The sequence below is a fragment of the Strongylocentrotus purpuratus genome, unplaced genomic scaffold (assembly GCF_000002235.5).
Source record: "Strongylocentrotus purpuratus isolate Spur 01 unplaced genomic scaffold, Spur_5.0 spur5_scaffold_5, whole genome shotgun sequence".
NCBI lineage: Eukaryota > Metazoa > Echinodermata > Echinoidea > Camarodonta > Strongylocentrotidae > Strongylocentrotus > Strongylocentrotus purpuratus.
In genome coordinates, this window is record NW_022145611.1 from 3,636,217 (window position 1) to 3,659,834 (window position 23,618).

The 23,618-nt window shown below is 34.3% G+C and overlaps 1 protein-coding gene across 2 annotated transcripts in view; it reads left to right on the plus strand.

The window, feature by feature from the left end:
* The window catches only part of LOC105445791 (MAGUK p55 subfamily member 5), an 80,548-nt gene that overhangs the window by 22,629 nt on the left and 34,301 nt on the right, over positions 1-23,618 (plus strand). The window contains exons 1-3 of one of the 2 annotated variants that reach the window (XM_011681776.2): positions 4,344-5,696; positions 14,546-14,655; positions 15,825-15,882. In XM_011681776.2, the coding sequence (XP_011680078.2) occupies positions 5,570-5,696; positions 14,546-14,655; positions 15,825-15,882 (295 nt within the window). In that variant the 5' untranslated portion in view covers positions 4,344-5,569. Of the gene's footprint in view, positions 1-4,343; positions 5,697-14,545; positions 14,656-15,824; positions 15,883-23,618 lie in introns of those variants that run through there. The other variant, XM_030999724.1, reaches the window with a different exon arrangement.

Sequence of the window (23,618 nt, forward strand, 5' to 3'; positions counted from 1 at the left end):
GTAAATAATTGTTTTATCATTACTTTCATTGATTTATTTCTGTGTTACACAAATTATTTGCAGCAAATAAAAAAAGGTTTAGAATCCATTAAAAATCCTTGTCAAGTCTTCTAATAATTACTTACCCCTAATACCCCAATGATTACAACTATCAACCTTGTTTTTTTCCTCTCCATTTTTGTTTTCGGGCAGCAATTGAGACAGTAAAAAATGAAGAAATGGAAAGCGATTCTGCTACTTTCAAACAAAATGCAGTTTCAATGTGATTGCAATTTAAATGCAGAGGAAAAAAACAAGGTTGATAGTTGAAATCCTAGGGGTATTAGGGTAAGTAATAATTAAAAGACTTGACAAGGAATGATTTATATGACTATTATTCATGAGGGAGAGGGGATGAAGATGGCGTACCTTCATGGACATGTTGTCGCCAAGTAGGGAAGAATTGTCTAGGAGATGATGTGACAAATTGGGGGAAAAGAGAGATGGAAGCTGTGATTGTGCTGGTGTAGTGTTGCTCAATGGTGTGCTTTTTTTCTAGTTTATTGGATGCCTGTAGGCATTCTTGTAGTTAAAAGCTCAAACTTGTGCTCTTTGAGTACGTTTATGCTCAACTTTTTACGCGTTTAGTTAAAAACACGGTTGCATCCTTTTTTCATTTTTGTAGAATCACAGAAAAAAACGGCGATCATAATCACATATCGTAAACTCACAAAAAGGTGCATTTTGGATCAGCGATTCTGCAAAATCAGCTATTCTGGGGAAGCATAAACGCACAATCATTTATAAACGCGTTTAAATGGGGTCAATGTAGCATGCGCAGTGCAGGTTTGCGAATCCAGCTGCAGACTCTGCACTGCACTTCTCTGGCTCCTCCAGGCATGATTCTGGCTCTGAGCCAGAGTCATGCCTGGAGGAGCCAGAGAAGTGAGCATAAACAGTACACCGTGGAACTGTGATTACGATGAGCGTTTACGATGAGCGTTTCAAATCGCTCATTCTGCCTTCAAAATTGAGCATAAACGTACCCTTTTTCAGACATCACCATCCCTTCCATGGTGGGTTGATCCATGGCCTAGTAACTCCATGATTGATCCCAAGTCCAATATTACACAGTGATTTGTAATATAGCATAAATACCTATAATGCACATTATCATTTTAGATTTTAAATTCTTTCTCTTTCACCTTAATAGAGAGGAATTAATGCCGAATAAAAATAATTCATAGGTTCTTGTCCCTCCTTTTTTTTCTTGGTATTCCTCAATGTTGCTGTTATTTGAGAAATTTTTGCTCTGAAATGATATAATAATAAATCTGAATCTGAGGACATCTTTTGTAGTCAATGAGTTAACTCAAGTCATTAACATAATATAATTACAACTTATTTTGACCCAATGAAATGCCTTTAGAAATTGAATTAAATTAAGATAATTGTTTGTGTTAAAATTAACTGAACAGCAGTTTTATGTACAGAATTCTGTCCTCAAATTTGAAATATCTGGTAGAGATACTAGGAATCAATTTACTTGGCCTAATGTTTAAATATTGGCTGCAGCTGAAGAAGAATAATATAGGTTAGCATTTCAGTCCAAATTTGAGGACCATCAAGATAACTTATTGTTCATTCATTCATCATTATTGCTATGGAGAATCTTTTTGTAGTATTATATTTGATGCCCTACATGAAGAAGTCTCTGTATTGTCAGAAGGGCATTAACTCAATTACAAATAGTTAATACCCTCAGGCTCAGGCTCTGCACAGACAATATACAAGAACAAAAGTCAATGAAGACTTGGATAAATTTTGCCACAAAATAAATGATTAACCTCTCTGTGTATGACTTCACTCATCAGTACTGTATTACCAATTTCCAAAACTGACACTCATTTGTTTTTCTTAATTTTCAACTGCCATCCAACCCCAATTTCTTCACAGGATTGTTTGTAATTTATGCATATGATTGCACAATAAATGTATAAATTATGAAACAAAGCTTTTACACTAATACACTAATGTACATGGCAATTTTGCTAAAAATTCTCCTTGTGGCAGCCTTTAACAATCTCCAGCATATTTCTTTCATATTTTTGTACTGGTCATATTCCCAAAGCGCAGAGTGCAGCAGCCAAAAATCAATTTTAATCCATCCTCTTCAAATGCCAGGCAAGAAAGGAGATGTATGTTTGCCTTCCAATCAGGTGTACATGTACATAATAGAGATCCAAGCCCTGTTCACATGTGTAGGCTAAGGGTGCCTTATATTTTCATTTTTTTCTTATTTTATATCTTCTTCTAAATTCCCTATGTACAATGTATTACTTCATGTACATCTTTCTCCTTTTATCTTCTATTTATATCTTTCCTTACTTTATTCTTTGTTTCATCCTCTTTAAAAAAAATGTATTTCTAAAAATACATTTCAATGTATTTCTATATATTTGTTTAAATGTCAATCCTTATTTCACCCCAGTGAAAAAATTACATGGGGGCTCAGGGCAAATTTGCCCCCGAAATGCCCAAAAGAGCCCCCGTAAATTTGCATAGAGTTCCATGCAAAACAAATTTTGGAGTGTTATTTTTATGCAGGCAAGCTTGAAAAGTAGCCCCCCAAAAATAAATATTAATTTTTTCCCTGTTTCACCCATCTAAATGTACATGTACATTTTCCATCCTCTTTTTCTTTCTTTGTTTCCTTTTATATCCCCTTCTTTTTTCTTTTCTTTTCATTTCATTTAATATGTATTTCTTTGTTTTCCTCCTTTTCATCTTCTCATTCTGTCTTTCCTGTAATTTTTGTTTCATCCTTCTGTCATCTCCTCTTTCTATCTTTCTTTCTTTATATAATTTGTTTTTTTATCCTACTAAAATCCTTTTTTCTTTCTGTTTATTTTTCCTTTCTTCTTTCACTTATTTCCTTCCTTTCATTTTCCCCAAATGTTGCTTCTTGTATTATCCTTCAATCATCTTCCCCTTTCTTTTCTGTTTTTCTTCATCTTTCTCCGTACTTCATCTTTTCTTTTATCATTCCTTATGTTTGTTTTTTTCTCCTGTAATATTATCTTAGAAAGGTGCGCATTTCATTATGTTGAAACCAGTAGCAGATTGTGATGTCATATAATCATGAGGTCCATTGTGCTTTTATATATACATTCAGAAACTGAGATTCTGGCAGAACCATGATTCCAAATTAACGCCCCCTTTTCTGAGTTTCAAATCCGCTTTCTCAGTCATGATGTATGAAGAGTTAATAAGATATTTGTAGGCAAACAATTATTAATTTAAACATGTTTCAAAACCCTGATTTTGTACAGAAAAAATGTTGTACGAATATAACCTAAATGAAGGCATACACTGTACATGAAACATTAAATATCAGATTCTATAATGGCACATTATTAGAAGACATGATATTTGAGTAAATCCAACATTCAGCCCTATAAAAGATTAATTTTGGCACAATGAAAATAAAAATGTTGTTTTAAATGGCTCACTTGACCGCCCTCTTACTATTAAAAAAGACATTCATATTTCATTCTTTTATGAGCGGTAGTGAAATATGCTTATTATAATCTTTGCCATTGATATTAAATTTTGAGCACCAGTTACACCTCTGTACATGTAAGAGCTATCTAACATATAATATTAAATGAATTTATTATCTTTGGTAGTAACAGTATATATATGCTGTGTTTTACATTTTGTGTGATGTGTGCCAGCTTTGACATATACCGGTATGTATGCTTTTGGTTATTGACATTTTTGCCAATCTCTGCTATACTTACCAGTATCAACATTGTTTGCAACTTTGCACACAAAAGTGTAGGCCAGCACTTTACATATAACTACTGTAAGCCCATAAGCCTATAATTCAGTGCAGGGGCATTATTTTGAAAACAATCCCTTATGCTTTTCTTGTTAGTATCTGCTGTTTGTATGCTTAATCATAGCAGGATGTTACCTTTCAACAACTGAACATGTTTTAAGAAGCAAGTGCATGTACATATGTGTGACATCACTGAATAGTTTCAGCCCACTGAAAATATGCTTTGAAGTGAACAGTGGCTAAGCTCTTTATGATCTCAGTTTTACAAGCCACCTGTACATACACATCTCAGCCAGTCACATACATCCCAACGGACGAACGGAACCCTCAAAAGGGGGAGGAGCTTAAGATAGGGAAAGGCTAGCTGTGAGAGCAGCCCTGTACTGTGTTTGTATGCAGTGTGGAGGAAGATGAATACGTTAGGACCCTAGCATCAGTGTGGAACTACTAACTGCCTGCCACGATCCCTTCCCTTCCCTTCCCGTGGAAGGCTCATAAAAGTTGGCAGTGCAGTGTCATTAAAGAGGTCACCCTGCCTATTCTACTGAATCTTTTTTGATGGGACAGACAAACTTGTTTGTTGACGATTCACTCTGGTTGGATCTTGTGCATTCCTTGGATTTTACAAACAAGAGGTGGTGGTACTGGACCATAACCCAATCCACCATTCCATCACCCACTGTGCATGCATGGGAGTGGCATGCAGCCCATCCAGGAAAGTGTCATTGTAGATGATCATCCCAGCAAGACATAAATACCATCACTCAAGAAATCTTTACAAGACGTAGGGGATGGGAAACAACTAGGTTGGAAAGAGATTCGTATATATGTGCAGCCATTGTGGCCTATGTTTGTGTAGGATGTAAATACTGTTTATACTGAGGATTGATTATCAAGTGATTGCTTGCATCTTAGTTCACTCATACTACGCTGGCTGGCTCATCATTTCATAAAAGACGTGCTTCAATTCCTGGTCGATTTAGAGTAGGAATCAATATCCAGTGCAGGTCCAAGGCTGGATGACGAACAAAATAAGTGTGCCCTCAAATTACATTTTTAATTTCAGTGCTGGCCTTCGAGCTTAGCTAAATGGGCAGCTGGCAATGTGTAGTTGAAGGAGAATCGTGTGGTTGGAGACACTTTTGATGAATTCCTGTACTAGAATTGTTTGTAAGGTTAGGAGAGGACCAAGATGGTAACTGAACTGCTTCTCTGAAATTCCATCCCTGGCCTGTATCTCCATCAGGATATAGCTGCGTGCTTTAGCTGTGTGCTTTAGCTGGAATTGTGATTCCATTTCCCCAAGTCATACCGGTACTCACTTGTGCCCTATCGTTACAGTGGACTGTAGTTGGATAGTTGTGTAGTGTTTCTTCAAAAAACCTACATCATGTTTGATAGCTGAAATTGCTGAGGAGTTGAGGCATCTACAAGACATTCTGGATTCAGTTCAATCTTTGTGATCTTTAGCTATTGTAGGATTGTGCTAGGGCTATGTGTATTGTTTTATTGCATGGATGCTGCAATTACCACTATTTCAATATTATTGGTGATAAGAAAAATATTTTTTTTTACAATTGATGCCCTGTACTGAGATTCAAAGACCATTAATCCTGCTGAGCCTGAGGCATTGTAGCACTTTGGCTGATAATGGACATTGTTTTCTTCCCATTGATGGGAGTTTGATCATCTAGGAATCACATTTTCAGACAGTCTTTGTAATTTGAAACATTTGATTGTTGAGACATGGGTGTTCCTTTAGAATCCAACTCGTCACCGCCACCAAAGGCTAATCATAATAAGAAGATGGTGGACATCGGGGGATACATGATCATGCTGGCAGAAATGAAGAACAAGAAGATCAAACTCTATGGTAAATATTCAAGAGTATAAACTAAAGGGTATATCTCACACAATCTATAGAGTTTACTGCATTTTTTTAATACTAACAGCAAACCTGTACTGGTATGATATGACATTCAGGACTATGAATACCCCCCCCCCCAAAAAAAAAAAAAAAAAAAAAAAATGGTATTCATTTATACATTTATTTGTTTATTCATTTATTTTTTTTAATATTTTTGTATTTTATTTGTAAAGTAGCACTGTTGATGCAGTAGAGTACGTTTCAATTTTTCATTCAATCTGTTATTAGTCAAATAGTTTTAACATGTTCATATATATTTATTTTGTAAAGTTTCCCAGCAGATAAAAAACAACATATCCCTTTAATAAATTGGATTGAAAAATAAAGTCTTATAGAATCGTTTTCTTCTTCTTCTTCTTATTCTTCTTCTTCTTCTTCGTAACAACCCATTATAGAGTGAGGCCCTTCTTCCTCTCTTATATCTTATTCTATAGCCTTCAGGTGTATTGTGTAGGCCTACTTTGTTGATAAAGATTGACTGTAGAAATGGGAACAAACAACATTTGACCTACGTTATTTACTACAGAAGTTGCATAAACACCCCAGCCCCCCCCCCCACCAAAAAAAGAAGAAATGAGCCAAATAACCTCTGCATTCCTTTTCCATTGTTGTTTTCCCAGTTTTGTTGGATACTGCATTTATTTACATTCAAGTCCCTATTTGTAAATTTGTTGATGTCCATTAGCATACAAGATTCAAATCTTCTATTACCACTAGTGCTTGCCTTGTCATGATAGGCAAACAAAATACTTTTAAAGACAAGATAAATGTGCTATGGATCTGTCATTGAATTGCAAACACAGTCATAGGAATGTCTAACAGCCAATCAGTCAAACTTTATTATGATTTGCCTCCAACTTCAAGTGAACTCTGGATATTTTATTCTTTAACAAAATGAAACAGTCAATAAAAGTTCACACAAACCTATTAAAGCATTCAGCTGAACTTCTGATGAACCTGGTAGTTTATTTCTCCAAAATTCTTCATAAACTTCGAGATTAAAATCATCTTACTTGTGAATGCTTTACATCTGTCTCTGGATGAAATTATTTGGCCTTTTTTCACATATGAAAAATACATTTTGGGGGCTATTTTCTCCATATTGTAATTATGGTATTTCCTGGAAAGACTATTTTTCTCATATTTTCTAATGAAAAAATATGTAAAAAAGGACCAAAAAAAAATATTTTTAAGCTCAGGATTCAGAACAAAAGATACTGTAAATATCTTTGAATATATTCAGAAAAAACATATATGTATTCTGGTCTGTTTTAAAAAAAAAAAATTTTTTAGGCTTCCATAGTTTTACATACTTTTTCAAAAATTCACAACTTTCTTGTTAGTTTTTGCTCAAACTTTTTTTGATGGGTTTATCTGATTTTTCTGCTTTAATTGAAATTAAGTTATTTTTCAAGTGGACTTGTCCTTTAAGTTCTTCGGACTCCTCCTTTTGTTTCTTGTGCTTAAGATATATTTTGAACACTTAATCACAACATTTTAGAAATAAAATATCAATCTAAAATGTTTCAGTGGTGATTTCACTGAAAAAGAGTTGGATGACTTCAATGGAAAGGTTTGTTGTGAAGTGCAAAAAAAAAAGGTATGAACTTAGTGTGTGTTTAATGCTATGCAACACTGTGCAGTTGTAGCGTAAATCCTTGTGAATTTCATTTTGTTCAGGAGACACTGCATTACTTATGAAATTTCTTTGAGGATGGTTGAGTACTTTTTAAAAGGTAGCCAATCAAAAAGTTGGTATTTCTTTTAGACACCCATACTTTGTAGGAAAACACTTGCTACAAGATAAGGAATATATCCTGTTGTTGTTGTTGATGAGTAATGGACATTATACAGTATACAGCTGTATAAACCACCACTGACCAGTGACACTAGTTGATAAGCTTCCATATTGAATCATTTTGCCTTTTAAAATTTAACTTGGAAATGGTTCAATATCTGTACCAAGCAGTGAGTCAAAGTTTTATAAATGGAATTGACGTGAAGATGATACAAATATGATTAATAAGAGGCTGATTGATGGTAGCTGATAGATGTAGTAGTCAATTGTTATTTCTTTATCAGACTCCTGCTGAGCTGGCAAGCATTGACCTTTCTTATTAATGTCAAGTATGATTAGTTATTTATTAAAGATGACTAGATTTATTGACTAATATGATAGAAAAGCACATTTGTTATGCTAAGGTAAATGCATACATTTGTTTCTAGTCATGGTTAGTAATATTCATGGAAACAAGTATGAACAATAACAAAACTAAAACTGATAACATTTATTGGTTGTAACAAGAACCAGCATCCTTGCAAATTCATTTAGAAAAAAACAAAGATTGGATTGGATAGAAAATTGATAAGAAAGAGTAAATTTTGCTTTGTTATCAATGGACTGTATATAACATATTGCCAAATAAGTTAGAAGGGTATAATATATTCACATGATTTGGGCTACATACAAATCTTTTTTGAAAACGGCAAAAAGTGTCAAATAAGCAGGCTCCTAAATATACATATACCGTTGTACGGTTTTGTAGTTTTGTGTGTAAGAATGAACAAATATTATTATGCATAATAAATATCCTCACTCCTCAGTCAGTTCATCAGTATACAGTGTAGATGTAATATTGATATAAATAGCCCTGTTCTATGTAATCACTTTGTTGATCGTAATTAATGAGAGATAAATCAACTATCTTTTTTTAAAATGTTGATTAAATTGTTGAAAATTTGTCTGTGACTTCTCATCATCTCATCTTACATTTTACGATTTGACCGAGAAGAAACGCCATGCATGGTATAAACTAGAAAGTAACATCACACCTACAAGTAGCAGATAGGTGCCAACAGTCCTAGCCAATGTACTGGAGAGAGTCACTGTACTGAGGTGTATGCTTTCATGAATAGTTTATGATTATAATGAGTAAACAAATGTGTTTGCTTTGCATATATATACATGTAGGGTTATTATCATTAATATTATTCATTAGTGCTTTTAGATAGTCAAAATACATCAGAGAGCTGGATTATGATAAGCAGCTGACATACAGGATGCTTGTGTGATTAATCTATTTTTTTTCTTCAGGATTATTGAAAGAAAGGGTTGGTGTAAGAATAGTAGGCACATCTCAGACTTTTTTGAAGAAGAAAAAAATAAGTGAAGTAGAAAAAGAAATTAATGATTTCTCAAAAAAAACATTTGTACCATTTTCCCCTTTTGTTTTCTAAAGAACCATTTAGGAAAACTTACATGTACATGTACAGTGTAAATCCTTTTTTATATGTCATAAATCATCATTCAAATCTATCTTTTATGCCTTTATGAGAAATTTATGCACACTAATCAATATACAAGTATGGGCACTTTGTTTCCACACACAAAATGACTCAAATATGTATGAATCAGTTCAAATAGCAGGATATTTGGCAATCTGGAGCTGATGAAGACAGGCCTAATATACAGAGAGTATTGAAGGCGCTCCACATGTTTTATTATTGAATTTTAGGTTGTCTGTCTGGAGACAGGATTATGATTAAGACTTCATTTATTACATAGGTCCTGAAGAGTTACATCACAGTTAGCAAGCAATACAATCTCCAGGATTATGATTAAGACTTCATTTATTACATAGGTCCTGAAGAGTTACGTCACAGTTAGCAAGCAATATAATCTCCATTCATTGAAGTGTAGAGATCTAAATGGACTTTGAACATATGTCTAAAGCTATATTAGACTGTAGTCTGCCATTAAAAATTGTTATGATGCTGAATTAATAATGTTAAAGGGCACTGTTATTCTTGCAAAGGAACATGCCTCAAAAAATATCATCTGCTAAGAGTTGAACGCCTTCTATATCTCAACAAATTATAAGACTGTATTGGTATTTCAATTTCATCACAATCATTCCTTGGGTTCCATTATTTTTCAATTCCCCTTTCATTTTATTTTATTTGTTGTTACTATGTTTATACTATTGAATGGCCTTGAGTGTAATACAAGCCAGGGTATATATATATCCCATGAACTGATGATCATATCCATTAGTTGGCATGGTGAGGGAAATATTCTCAAAGTGAGTGCAAGATACACAGAAGAAAAGCCATTCAGTAATATCATTATCAATTGTGTGAAACCTAGTATTCCAATTTTCAGAAAGAGAAATGGCAAGTTTGTCCTGTTTATTACCCATGTATTTTGCAAGGGCTGAATGCATATATGTCCAATGTCGTAGTTGATCTGTGCATAATGTACCTTCTTGTGTGTTCATGCACCCCATACCTTGAGATAATGAAATATGACCACATGGTCAATGGTCATCCAGGATATTTTCCCAAACCATGAGATATTGAAGAAAAAGTAAAAAGGTCACCTGGGTACTTTTGCTCAAAGCATTATAAATCCAAATTTTTCTGGTTTTTCATAACCCATCAATACAATAATTTGTATTCAATAAGTTTTGAAGCCTTGTCATATCTTATCTTTTTTCATTGGTCTCATATTAGGTATTTCAACTTCAAGACTTTTCATACATGTGGGTTAATTATTGATTAAGTTAATATCCTGATCAAACATGCTCTCAAGTCTCGCACATACCAGTCCGGGTTCAGTATTGTTTTGTAATAGTATTAAATGTTTGTCCTTGTTTTAAGATTGTTGAGAAGGTTAAAAACTGATGAGGACGAAAATATGATCATTCTTGGGAATTTCAAATTCAGTTTCATAAGAAAGAAATTCCCATTGGGAACTTGTATCCCTCCAAGAGAAAACTGATTTTGCATAATTATCACAATTTGCTCCTCAAAGAACATGTAGTATAGGGTCTCCCGACTCTTAATTAAAAACAAAATTATATACACCTGTAGGGCTCTTGCATACAGACTCAAATCCGGACCCCCTTTCAATAAGTTTGTCAAGTGATTTTGTTCTTCATGTCACAATAAAATTCACATCTTTCTGTTAGTTGTCCATTGTATTTTACTTATTTTGAACTGATTATCTCCTTTGTAGAAGTGTGAAAAGCCAATTATTCTTGGACCTGAATTAGCTTGTGGTGGTTACCTCTAATTGTGTCATAAAACAGGGCTTTGATGAACAGAAGTCAAATAGAAGCATCTGTTCTAAGGATTGCACTCGATCTGTACACAGTCTCTTAGTTACTAGTGTCATTAAAGAGCAACCGATCTTTGTTATGAGTTCATTTCTATGAAAGCTGAAAAATGAGAGCAACAGGGTGGTGAGAGTTGCAATAAATTTATACAACATTTAGAAAGTTATGAATGTTTGTAATTTGAAATCACTACATGTATGCGAATCTCAAATAGACATTTTGGTCAGTGGATTGTGATGTAGTCAGAGACAACTAATCCTTTTGTCGTCTCCAAAAATTTCATTGATTTCTACTTTTATCACATGTGCCTTTTCCTTTGGGACGCTACTCAAAATATACTATATATTTTATTGTAGGTTCTGTAAATGAGCAAAGACCCTCCTGAGTCATACGTTTTTGGAAATTAAAAATTTTAGTAATTTTTGTTGGAACAAATGGGAGAGTTGTGCATATCACAGTAATATCACTGATTTCAGCAAGAGCATTGAGCTGTGCCACGACCCAACCGACTGTTTAGTAAAAGCCTATTGAACAAGGCATGTTTAATAGTTACTCTACTCAATTTAAGAGCTTTGATAATGTCATCTTAACCAACGCTTGACATTCATCAACCTTGTGTCCTATATGTGAAGCGCTTGCCATTCATATTCAGCTTTTTAGTGCTGATAAGCATTCTCTTCAAACTGTGAAACCTAGATTTGCAATTTTGCTATCATTAAACACATCTCAACACTTAAAAAGTTACATTTTAATGTTTATATTGAAGCAGGCCTACATAAATATCTCACTTTGATGTATTTAAAATCAATTTTCACATTCTCATATAAATTTGTATTTTACATTGCTTTATTTGTTTCTACTTCTTTTTATTTTAGGTATTAGTGTTTGTAATCATTATACAATTAACAATTATTTACTTTGGTTTAGATGATAGGACAAAATAAAGCAAAATTACTCAAGGAATTCAAAGTCCTTATTATTAAAAAATATATGAAGCTTGTGTACTTATGTACTTGAATGGTTAAGGCCTCTACCTTATTTCCTGTGGGGGAAATTACTTTATCTCCTGTTAAATTCTTACTTTGTAATTAAAGTAACAACTCCAAGAGATAAACCATGTAAGATGGGAAGAAGAGAAACCTCTGACAGCTAGGACCCATTTCTGTCTCCTGTTAGAGACATGCTCTTGAGTATGTAATGAGCTGCTCACATGCTGAGAAATGGGAGCGTAAAAGCGAAAATCAACATACCAAGTACCATCCACCCACATCAGCTCTCCAAATACCCCCAGAGAATATCAGCTCTCATCTCCGTTAAGCATCACTTTCCAGGCACCCCCCCCCCCCCATCCCGATTCAGATTTAGATTCAGGCAGTTATCGTGTATCTGATGTGTGGTTATACCGATCATACATGTAGGGTAAGAAATTCAACAAAAATTAGCACCTTACAGGGTAGTGCATTGTCAAAAATAATGTGCAGGTGCATGAGGATTTTAAAGAGATTTGGAATAATTATCTGTTTAGAGCCAAAATGGCATTAACTCTGTGTACTGAGTTTTAAGCTTGAGTGTAAATATCCTTCTTCAGACAGAGAGTTATGTTGTATGATATTTTAAGTTATAACAGCAAAAATATCCTCTTCTTTTGGATATGAACTGCTAAGTTTGAGAAATGTCTGAATACATATCTGTACCAATCAGGATTTATTCATGCCAAATATCAACATACCAAAGACCTCTTTGGATTCTGCATTTATGATGTAAGAGTGATGATGATCGTGATTGTGGTGATAACATGGTACTACTGTATGTACAAGTAATGATGTACATGTATGTTTAATGATTTTGATTATTTGAAGAGCCAAGTTAGTGTGGAATATGCCCTTACAAAATCCTAATAGTAATACTCCTGGTAAATAACTAAATATGCACTTTAAGCGATGTGATATCAACTGTGAGGCAGGGGTCTGAAACCGAATCTGGAAATTGGCATTTATTTTTGCAACTGGGAATCCGATATCCAGGGCTGTCAGAGTTAAAACCATTCTTTGCATTTTTGTGAAAGTATTATCTTAAGGAATCACCATAGCTGTGTTTGCACAGGACATTCGTTGTGTTAAACTTGAGTTTGTGAAACCTAAACCTGGAATTGCTAAACCGTCCACAATCCACTAATACTGAGGTGTGTTCACATAGGACCAATAGAACAAGTATTGAAGGTTTTAAACTGGAAGCCTTGCTTGCAAGCAGTAATATGAACTACATATTGAGCTGAAATCACTTGAAATTAATTGTGTCCTCTCAGCAAAGACCCCAATACCTGCAATACAACAAAATTACTGTAAAACAATACTCTACTTTGACGAACAATACTATAAATATCTGTAATAGAAATGATGATATTAGAGGAGCTACGCAGTACGGGTGCACTCTATCAATTCAGGTAGCCATCATTTTGATAAGATACATTGTGCTGCAGTAGACTGTAGATGGCAGCAGAGGTGCATGCCTTCCTCTCTGCTGCTTTGTTGAATGCACAGCTGCATCATTATTATAGGCATTTACACTGCAAGCAAAATATCAGGATTTTTCTTCAAGCATTTTTCAGGCAATTATCTGTAAACAAAGAACCCAAATCGAAAGTCCACCACGGTAGTGTGGTGTTTTGGGGTCTATTATGAATGTCTTTGTTATAGTGAATTATGACTGTTGCCAAAGCTATGATTACTTGCAATTCTATATGAATAGGCACACTTAACAAAATATTGCATTTTTTACGAAATATGATGACAAGTATTGTAACAAGATCATTATAACTGTCCACTCCACTATCTAGAGTACATGTATGCTGAGTGTGAAAATGCAGCTTTTTTCTGACTACCTCTAGCTCTTCAATATCTTCCCTGAAAGCAAAGATTTTGTTGAATAAAGATGTGAAGACTTCCCATATCAAATTATGAGAAAGAGTAAGATTGCATGAGAGATAGAGAGGAGATGCTCAGGAAATGTTCCTGCATCTTAATTGAAACCTAACCCATGACAACAATCCAACAGCCGAGATGAGCTTTGGCTGCAATTGAAATGCCTCAAATTCACATACATGCACTGCGCAGTAATATGCATGATGAATGGTAATCATTATATATGTTGATAAGCGATAAATACAGAATTTATTAAGGCATAGCATTCTTTGTTGAAATTGAATTAAATTTCTTCATGTATTTATTAGGAGATATTCATATAAAGGGATTTGTTTTCTTTCAATTGGTTCCAGTGTAGTAGTTTGGTGGCATAGCGATTTGATTGTGCATTTTGTGATATAAGCACCAATTTTGGCACACAGGTAGATTAACATGTAAGCAAAACTGGATGTCACTTCAAATTTGGTCTCTGAGGCCCGGTGTGCCCATTTTCCAAAAAATTATATTCTCCTTACTGCATATAGCTCAAAACATGCCAACATAAGTGGCGCTCTATTTTTACTAGCAAATTTGTTGGGATTTTGTAGTCACATGGACTTCTGGCTAAAACGGGCCACACAGGCCCATTATTATACTTTTATAGCATATCGATTCATTTCAAATATTGAAGGTTCCACTCAAAACCAATTTTGAATGCTCTGGTTAATCTTACGGACTACAGACATCATAATGACTGACATATTTCTTTTCTTTGCAGGGTCTCCAGCTGACAGAGCAGATCTGGAGATTGGAGATGAAATCCTAGAGGTCAATGGAAGGTCATTAGAAAATGCAACCCATGAGGAGGTCATTGCACATATCCATCAGGTATGAAGATTATATCATTTAGATTTTCAAAGAAAATAAAGAAGAGCTTTCTTGGTCATTTTACTGTGCTCCATTTATTTGAAACAAAATATTAACTTAAAGTTAGTGAAGGAACCCTCTACGAATTGACAGTTGCAGAGGAAATTAAAGTAGAGTTTAAGAATTGAACTCTTTCATTTTTTATTTTGTGAAATATTGTTTGTTAAAGGCATATTAAAATGTTATGATATATATGGAGCTAGATAACTTTTGGTGGGTGCACCAATGAGGCTCTTGCCTTGATAGGCTGTCTCCTATGAAGTTATGCACTCATGCATTATTACTTTGTGATCTGTTCAATATGTTTTTGTCTATAAATGAATGTAATTAATGTCAGCTTGAACAATAAAATCAGAGTTGATTTAAACCCATTCAATTGAGAATTTTGACTTCATTAATAATTTTATCCTGTAGAAGGCAGTATATATGGCCAACAGTCAATGTGCTTTGAAGTTAATACCATGTGTTCTTGCATTCCACTTTGTCTCCTTGAATACACTGTATCATCAAATTGGATTTTAAAAAAAGAATAAGAAAATTCACATGCAATATTGTTAAAAATTGTTTGGAATAAATTCTATTGTTTTATGCTTAACATTTTTCATAGTAAGTACCGTCACATCTCAGAATCCAATTTGATGTGGAAACAATCAATCTATTTTAATGTTTGTTAATAGTATGGAGCTTGTATTGAACATTTTTTCTCTCTAATTTCAATTTTACTTTGTTTTTGTATTTAAAGACTAAGTCTTAATTTTCTACCTTGCATATATTTTGCGAGTAACATTGACATTTTCATCCTATTTTTATAAAGTGCTATTGACAACAATGGTTGAATGATTCACACTACATGTACAAGTACTATGAAAGTCAATTTCTGAAAAGCTCTGTATGACTTAAAATGGAAGTATGTTGTTTAAAATTTGTTTTAAAAATGATTATTAATTACTCCTGTCTGTTCTTTAAAACGACAATATCTAAGGTGATTGAGGCACCCTCTAAAAAAATGAATTTGCCTTGCTTGTTTGTATGCTCCCACCAATAAGAGTCTTTTATACGTATCCAAAATTTCATCAATGAATGAAGAGAACAAAGAAATTACATTAATCTAAAATATGTTGTATTTTCAGTGTGTGAAATCAAGAACGATAAATCTACGAGTAAAGAGGAGGACCATTAGAGATGGAGGTGAGTTTGAATTCATTACCTTGTGATGAAGGGCCTTGCGATGAAGGAAGGGCCTTGTGATGAATGGACAATGAAAGATTGATAACAGAGATAGGCATAGTGAAGACCTTTCTTGTTTGGTAGCATAGAGGGTGCCAGATAGTTTCAGAGAGCAGTGCTATTGAGTACCGGTAGAGTTTGGCCATAATGGTTTGAGTTGTGCACAGTATGGTCAATCAATACTGCTTTGGTGAAGCACAGAAGGAAGAATATCCACCATGTTGTGACCAACTGCAACCAAGTTGACTGAGCTAAGAGTATTAATGGCACTTTCAGAGAGAAGGCCCATACCTGGTTAACTTTAGTAACAAAACAAAAAACACACACAAAATGCTTATTCTGGTGGTCATAGTGATGCCACAGACCAAGTGGTCAGGGTTTTGCAGATTGATATTCTTAAAGTGATTGGATAGGCGTAGGCCATTGATCCGTCCGACTCGTAGGTCTAACTCATGAACCATGGTGAACATGGTTCAAGCTCCCATGGAATGATGCTTGTGATTTACACTCAAACTAAATGGGCCAGTTTGACACAGCTTGCGGATCACAAACAAAAATAGAATGACGTCATAAACATCTTCTCTTTTTATTTGTCCCAATGTATTTCTTTGTTTTCTCCTTCTATCTTCCTACTGAATTCCTTATTTTGCCCTTCTTTCATTTTGTATTGTTTTTCGTTGTTTTTCCTTCTTTCCTCTTTCTTTCTATATTGACTTTTGTATTTCTTTGTTTTTTCTTCAACCATCAACTTCTTTGTACTTGCATATTTTGTCTACTATTACCATTTTTAGTCATGTATTTCTATGTGTTTCACCTTCCTAAAAATGTCATTGTACATATATCTTTTGTTTCTCATTGTCTATTTTGCTCAATATTTCTTTGTTTTATTGGCCTCATGAATTGCCATGTTTCGCTTGGCATTCTGTTTATACATGAAAACATTCTTACGGGACTCTCATAGTTCTAAATCCTCAAATGTTTTGAAAAATGACCTAAGAGCTATCCTTGTTCTCAAGTATATAAACAAGTGGTGCACGCTCACAACTCACACTAAAAAGAAAGAAATTAGAGCTCTAACGATTTTTTTTTTTTTTTTTTGAAGTAGTGTAAACAACAGTAAAAACAAAAAAAAGGGTGGTTTTTCAAAATAGTTTTTTGGCTGTGTATTAAAGTGATCCTATTGTATTATCTATTCAAAGTTTTTCAAATTCATGTTTATACTAGGTCTACTACCTTGCATCAATCGATAAACTGGTTTGTAATATGAAATGATATGAGGACAGGAATACAGCAAAAGAAATTACAGAAATGACGCAACCTATACATATACATGTAGAAAAAAGTATGTTTTTAAATAATATGAAGCCACATTCTCTTGCGCACAGAGCCATTTATAATAGGCTTGAGATTTAGAGTAAACAAGGAAATGTCTTTATTTTATCCACTCGATTGTTGTACATGTATGAGTAATGTTAGTCATGTGATCTGGCCCTTTTTATTCTAGAAGAAATATGTTATGCCGTCATCCAGATAATAGGCATAGTTATGTGGTTGGATCAGCGTACACTGTTCAAGTTTCTCTTCTTTGTGCTCTATTCATGGGCCCTTTTTTATGCGAGCATGTTCAGGTACATGGTGAGTCATCTACTCACAAGTTGCTATTATGTTAATTAAGCGTGTCTTCAAACTATAAAAAAATAATAAAAACGTTACTTATAAAGCGCTTACCACCGAAGTCTCTAAGCGCTATACACACAAAATAGACTGATATACAATTACAAATTACAATACATATGGAATTCACGTCAAAGTTAACAGAGTTAATTAATCATCGAACGCAATTTTAAATAAATGTGAATAACTGGCAAAATCTCTTTAAAAATTCTTGAAGCTCATATTGTGATAGTATAACCACATGGAAGTACTATACAATAACAAAAATAAAAAGAAATTAAAAAAGAAAATATGTCTATATTTCTATTGTTACATTAAAAAAACAAAATATGGGAATATTAGATATTTATGTTCCTTCTTTGTGTGCATGTATGGTACACACCATCACATGAGGAGGAGGAGTTGATAGGATATCATGTGGTGTCAATTAAGCAGAGTCATTTGTACTCCACAGGTGGTGTTTATTTATTAACAGGTGGTGTTTATTTATTAACAGGCAATGCAAGAAACATTGCTCAGAGCTAGCTAGCTAGCTCAACAAGTTTTCAAGTACACCCCAGTTGATAGATTGAGGGTAATGTTGGACCAGGCTAAGCCAGTATAATGTCCCCCTATTGAGGTAAATGGAGTGGTCCTTGTCACTCTGGAATGTTAAGAATGTGGGTCTAGACACAAGGTCAATGAGTAAGGGAGCTGAGATTTTAACAACTTAGTCTTGATATTTAGTCTTCCTAAAACCTTTAATAACAACATGCAACAGATGTTATGATGCACACAAATTTTACATGCTGATTAGTCTATTTCATAGCTGATTATATTTTTTCTTATAAAATCTGAATAATCATGAACAATTGTAGAGGGATTGAATAGAATGACTGAAGTATATGATTGACATCAAAGTCTGACATGTAGACTGTGGGTGGGGCCACTCTAGCTCCATGGGTAATGTGTGTATGGGTGTCGAATAAGAATAACAGGGAGTGAAACTGCACCACCAAAATTTTGGCTCATGTCCCTGCAGAGCAGAGTAGTCTATATACTTTACGTGGTGTGTGTGCATGTGTGCCTGTATTGTAAAAGCCTATGCCTAGCCTGGCCTGCTGGAGCTTGCTCTCTTGTGTTGTTGTTTTTTCTGTCTTTACTGGAAGCAAACCACACTGAAAGGTTTCATTCCGTACTTGATGCACTCACGCATGCCTAGTAGTACAAGTTCTTCTTGTATGGTATAGGTACGTTACGCTGTCTAATATTCCATTTTCCTGGATATGATTGAGGAGCAGTTAATTGAATTCACACTTTGACAGTCAGACAGGTATTACAGACCATCCATCCATACTTGGATTTATTATTGTTGTGCTGATCGAGCTGAATGAGCCACTAGTGGTTGCGTTGCATCGCTTGATGTGGCTGCGTGCATGCATGCATTCCATTGTGATGTAGACACCAGTAGCTAGCTAGCTAGCTGTGGAGTAATAGAGGAAACATGTGTGCCTTACTACTACTGACTGACTGAATGAGAATGAATGAGGATGAATACATGGTGAGTGATAGGTTTATGTGATGTTAGTGACAGTGTGTTTATCAACAATCCTGACATACCTACACCATGCATGCACCATCAGGATCATCAAGTCGTTGAACATGACATCCATGCATGCATACAGTTTATTGACTTCACCGTACTGTAAAGCCAGAAATGATCGAAATGATCGCGACATGAGTCAAGAAATATTTTGAAATATGATATTCATGAAGTTCATTAGTTCAATAGTTCAAGGAGAAGGTAAAGACCAATTTGGGAAACGCTCCCCTCTCAAAAAATGAAATGGAAGCTCTAATTACTAATTATGTGAAAGATTATGTTTTGACTAATACGTAATGATACAAATTTGCCAAGAAACTGCCTACTAATTGATATATTTGGTAAAATATTATATCTATTTGGACCTGATAGATATTGTGCACGTGTCGCGTAGTCCCATATACATTGTAACTTTACCAAGACTGGGCCAATTTTCGTTTATCATTTTGATGATTCCAGAACCTTGCAGTACACACCAACACTTATATTCTAAATGATCAACCTTTTCTGATCGATTCCACAACGTTTCTGTCACAATGCAATCGCATGACCATTACTGGTCTTTATCTCAAAGTATAATGATATATTGGAATTTGTGTACATTTTTGGCAACCAACAAAAAAGTCCTTACTTTTTACGCTAGTTCAATTCAATAGATAACCTGCCTGATGCCTGCATGGTAGGATATAATATAGGACAGCGTTTGCTTGACACGCTGAGTTTATGAACTGTGCAACACTTGAAATATTATCGCAACCATTGACGTTTAAGTAAAGAATATTTCTTAACATAATTGAATAAAAATGTTTTAAGGTTTCTGTTTATTCAACATTATTGTGAGAAAATATAACTTACTTCCATGAATGATTGAAATTACCTCATAATCTCATATGACTTTCATATCGAATTAATGGTGGAGAGAGACATATTTCTATGAATGATGGGAGTTTAATGTTTTTAACATAAAAGATTTCTATTTTAGAAACATGCATGATTAATTACATGGAATGAAGGAAGTGAGGTTTGAAAAATAGTTAATTTGTTCCGAATAAGAGATTTGTCACAGTTTTCTACACACAATGATAGGAATTACTAATTGCCCTGTAATTTTACCAAGTCCAGTGTATTCGTACTATGACACATTTCACATTATGGGAGCAGAGTAGAGTAGAGTAATATGACATTTCTTTTCATATTGGATGGATAATGTTTCACAGCTTTCTCGATCAAAGAACCATGTTCTCACGACTCACATACATGTACATGTACCTTGATGGCAGAATCTTCACCAAATGCTCAAAGCCATATTCTTTTCATTCTCAGAGTTGCTTCAAAATTGAACAAGTGTTATCTGGTAATAATAAAAATGGCAATAATCTTCACTTGTTAATTATGTGTGTTAGTCACAGAGACAGCATGACAATAATTAGCCTGAATTGCAGATTCTTTGATGATGATGAGGATGATGATTATCATTATTATTATTAACATTATTAATATTATTATCATCATTAATAGTCTTACTTATATTATTATTATTATTATTAATATTGAACATTTATACTGTGCCATGTCTGTCAAAATTGACACTCCTGGCACATAAGTGAGAAATATTAATTTTGGACATACAACTAAAAATTAAAGATAAGGAAAGCAAATAGATATTAACATACTTGTTTTGAGACTATCAATTTCACATAAGATACAATAGTATGTCACATTTTGATACTCAATTGAACCATCAAGTATTAGTTGTATGTCTTTGGGCTCTGAGAGGTATTTAATGGATTTAAGATAGGGACCGAGTGATCATTTTTCTCATTTTCACAAGACAAGTTTGTAAGAAAGTACTGCTGCACCGCCAGCATGCATGAAGGGGCACAACTATTTTTTAATTTTTTTTCAGTAAACAGGCATTCAAGTCATAAACCAGTCATAGATCTTTAATTTTTCAGAACTGATCATCAAATCATTTTTAAGCTGTATTGGTATTAAATTGACTCATGGAAATTTACACAAAATGAAAAAATGTGTACCAGTAGACACATCAAGAGTTTCGGGGGTCCATCATAGTGCCTGAATCCTGTGATCACTCGAGATTTGAGGGCCTGGGTGGGGGGGGGGGGGGGGGGTGTTTCACAAAGATCCTAAGTCAAACTTAACTCTAAGTTGGACTTAATTATGAAGAGCCATTTTTAGCCTTAAAATAAAATATGTTTAAAGGAGCAAATCAAGTATTTTAGACTTTTTATGAGAAAATGAAATCTCCTTGATAATAGAAAATATGAAAGATTTGAATCAACAATTTATGCCTTTTAAAATATTTTCATTTTCATAGATGATGACGGCTTTCCATAATTATAAAGTCCAACCTAGAGATACAAATGTAAGTTCAACTTAGGATCTTTGTGAAACACCCCCCCCCCCCCCCTGGCCTGGAAGCTGATTTTGGGTGTTCATGTGTCCCATGAGTACAGGCCTGATAAAAACCCGATTTTTTTATTTTTTTTCCCGATTTTTTCCCGATTTTTTTTTCTTCCCGATTTAAAAAAAAAAAAAAAAAAAAAAAAGATTTTTTTATTTTTATTTTTTTTTTTTACCAGATTTTTTTCCCCTTCCCTATTTTATCCTGATTTTCCTGATTCCCCCCTTATTTTCTCTATTCTTCCCTATTTTGCCCAATTTTTTCCCCCAATTTTCTTACTCGAAAGGGGGGAATGTTGTTGGATGCCATTTTTTCCCCCGCGAATCCTCTTTTTTTTTTTTTACTCAAGGGGGGCGTGGTTGAGGGGAAAACAAAAAACCTATTTTTTTTTTAGTGCTCACTATCACCCCTGGAGTATCAAGCCCTGCTTTAGTTCTCTCAGGATACGAGCCTTGCATTCCACCAGAGCCAGGCAGGGTCTGCCCTTTACATGTTTCACTTGTCATACTAATTCATCATCACATATCTACTCTGCATGATACCACATGTTTACCGATCATTATTTTCATAATACACCATGGTAGACTCTGATAAGCTTAGTTGGATGTCATTTAGCAACACACATAGTGCAGTGACTGTGAAAGGTCATTTTGCAAGTTGATTGGTGATACCAGGGCCCTGTAACATATATTTTGGAGAAATACATTAGCTCTCCTTCAATGGTTCATATCTTTAGATATAAATTTATCTAAATGTTATGTTACAGGCCAATACAGGGTACACATACAGGAATCAAGAATTGAGATAACATCTGTTTAGAGCTAAAAGGAACATTAACTCATATCCTTTAACACAGAGTTAACGCCTGTCTGTCAGGCTCTGAACAGATGATAATACAGGTTTTTACAATCTTCTTAAAGGTACTATGTCCCTTTTGCAGCCAACCTCAAATGCTGTAGAACTTTGCAGGAATTATGAATATGTCATGTATGTCCTATCTGTGAAATTTAAACGTTAGCAGTGTCCTCATATTCAAATTATGCAAGGAAACATGTTTACTTGCTAGACTTCACTGTCAGACACTATTGAGTGACTGACTGGCTTTTTTTTCTTCTTTGGTAATTACATACATGAAAAGAGTTGTAAAGGGTACATGAGCAGAGTTGTAAAGGGTACATGAGCATTTGTCTACATCAGTAACCCACTTCTTGTGATGGCCAAGATTAAACTGATTGAATCTTTGCGCAGCATAAAACGTATGGCCATTCGGTACAATTGTCTGAAAATCAAGACTATTACTTTTGGGCTCTATAGCCCTAAAGTCGATTTGACAACTAATAGTCGTTATTTTCCCACTTGAAGACATTTTCAAGCCCCACCTTTTATAGGGAAGTTCTAAATTAGTATTATCTTTCAAATGCAGTTGGAATTTAACTTTTTCATTTTTTTGGCCTGCAAATGGGACATAGTACCTTTAATGTTCTGGGATTAGATTTTGTGTGAACATTCTTGTCAAGTCAACTGTATGCTCATTTCGATATCAATATACAAAGAATGATAAATAACAAATTAAAATTATAAGTAGATATAAAACCTGTGTAAATGAACTATGAATTACATATTTTCATGTTTCCCAGATTCCCACTCCTCTCATCAAGTTACTTGTGAACTTGGAAGCACTCATATATCATACATACCTTTAGCAGTTCATTCTGGTGATATTGTCATCATGATTTATGACATGTCAGGTAAACACACTTCTTGTGTTTTGTAACCTCTAAACTTGATTGCATGAGGAGCATTCTGTTCTGTGGTAGGAGTGATACAAACAGTCTGTTATTAAAGTTACATTGTACTGTATCTAAAATGCTTAGCTCAAGGCAAACATGAGAGTACTGTGAGCAATCTTGTTTCCTAAGAAGCTAATTGAATGAAAAAACAGGAAAACAAAGTGTAATTTGTATTTATTTGTGAAGTTTACATGTACTGTAATCTGTTAGATGTGTATGTATGACT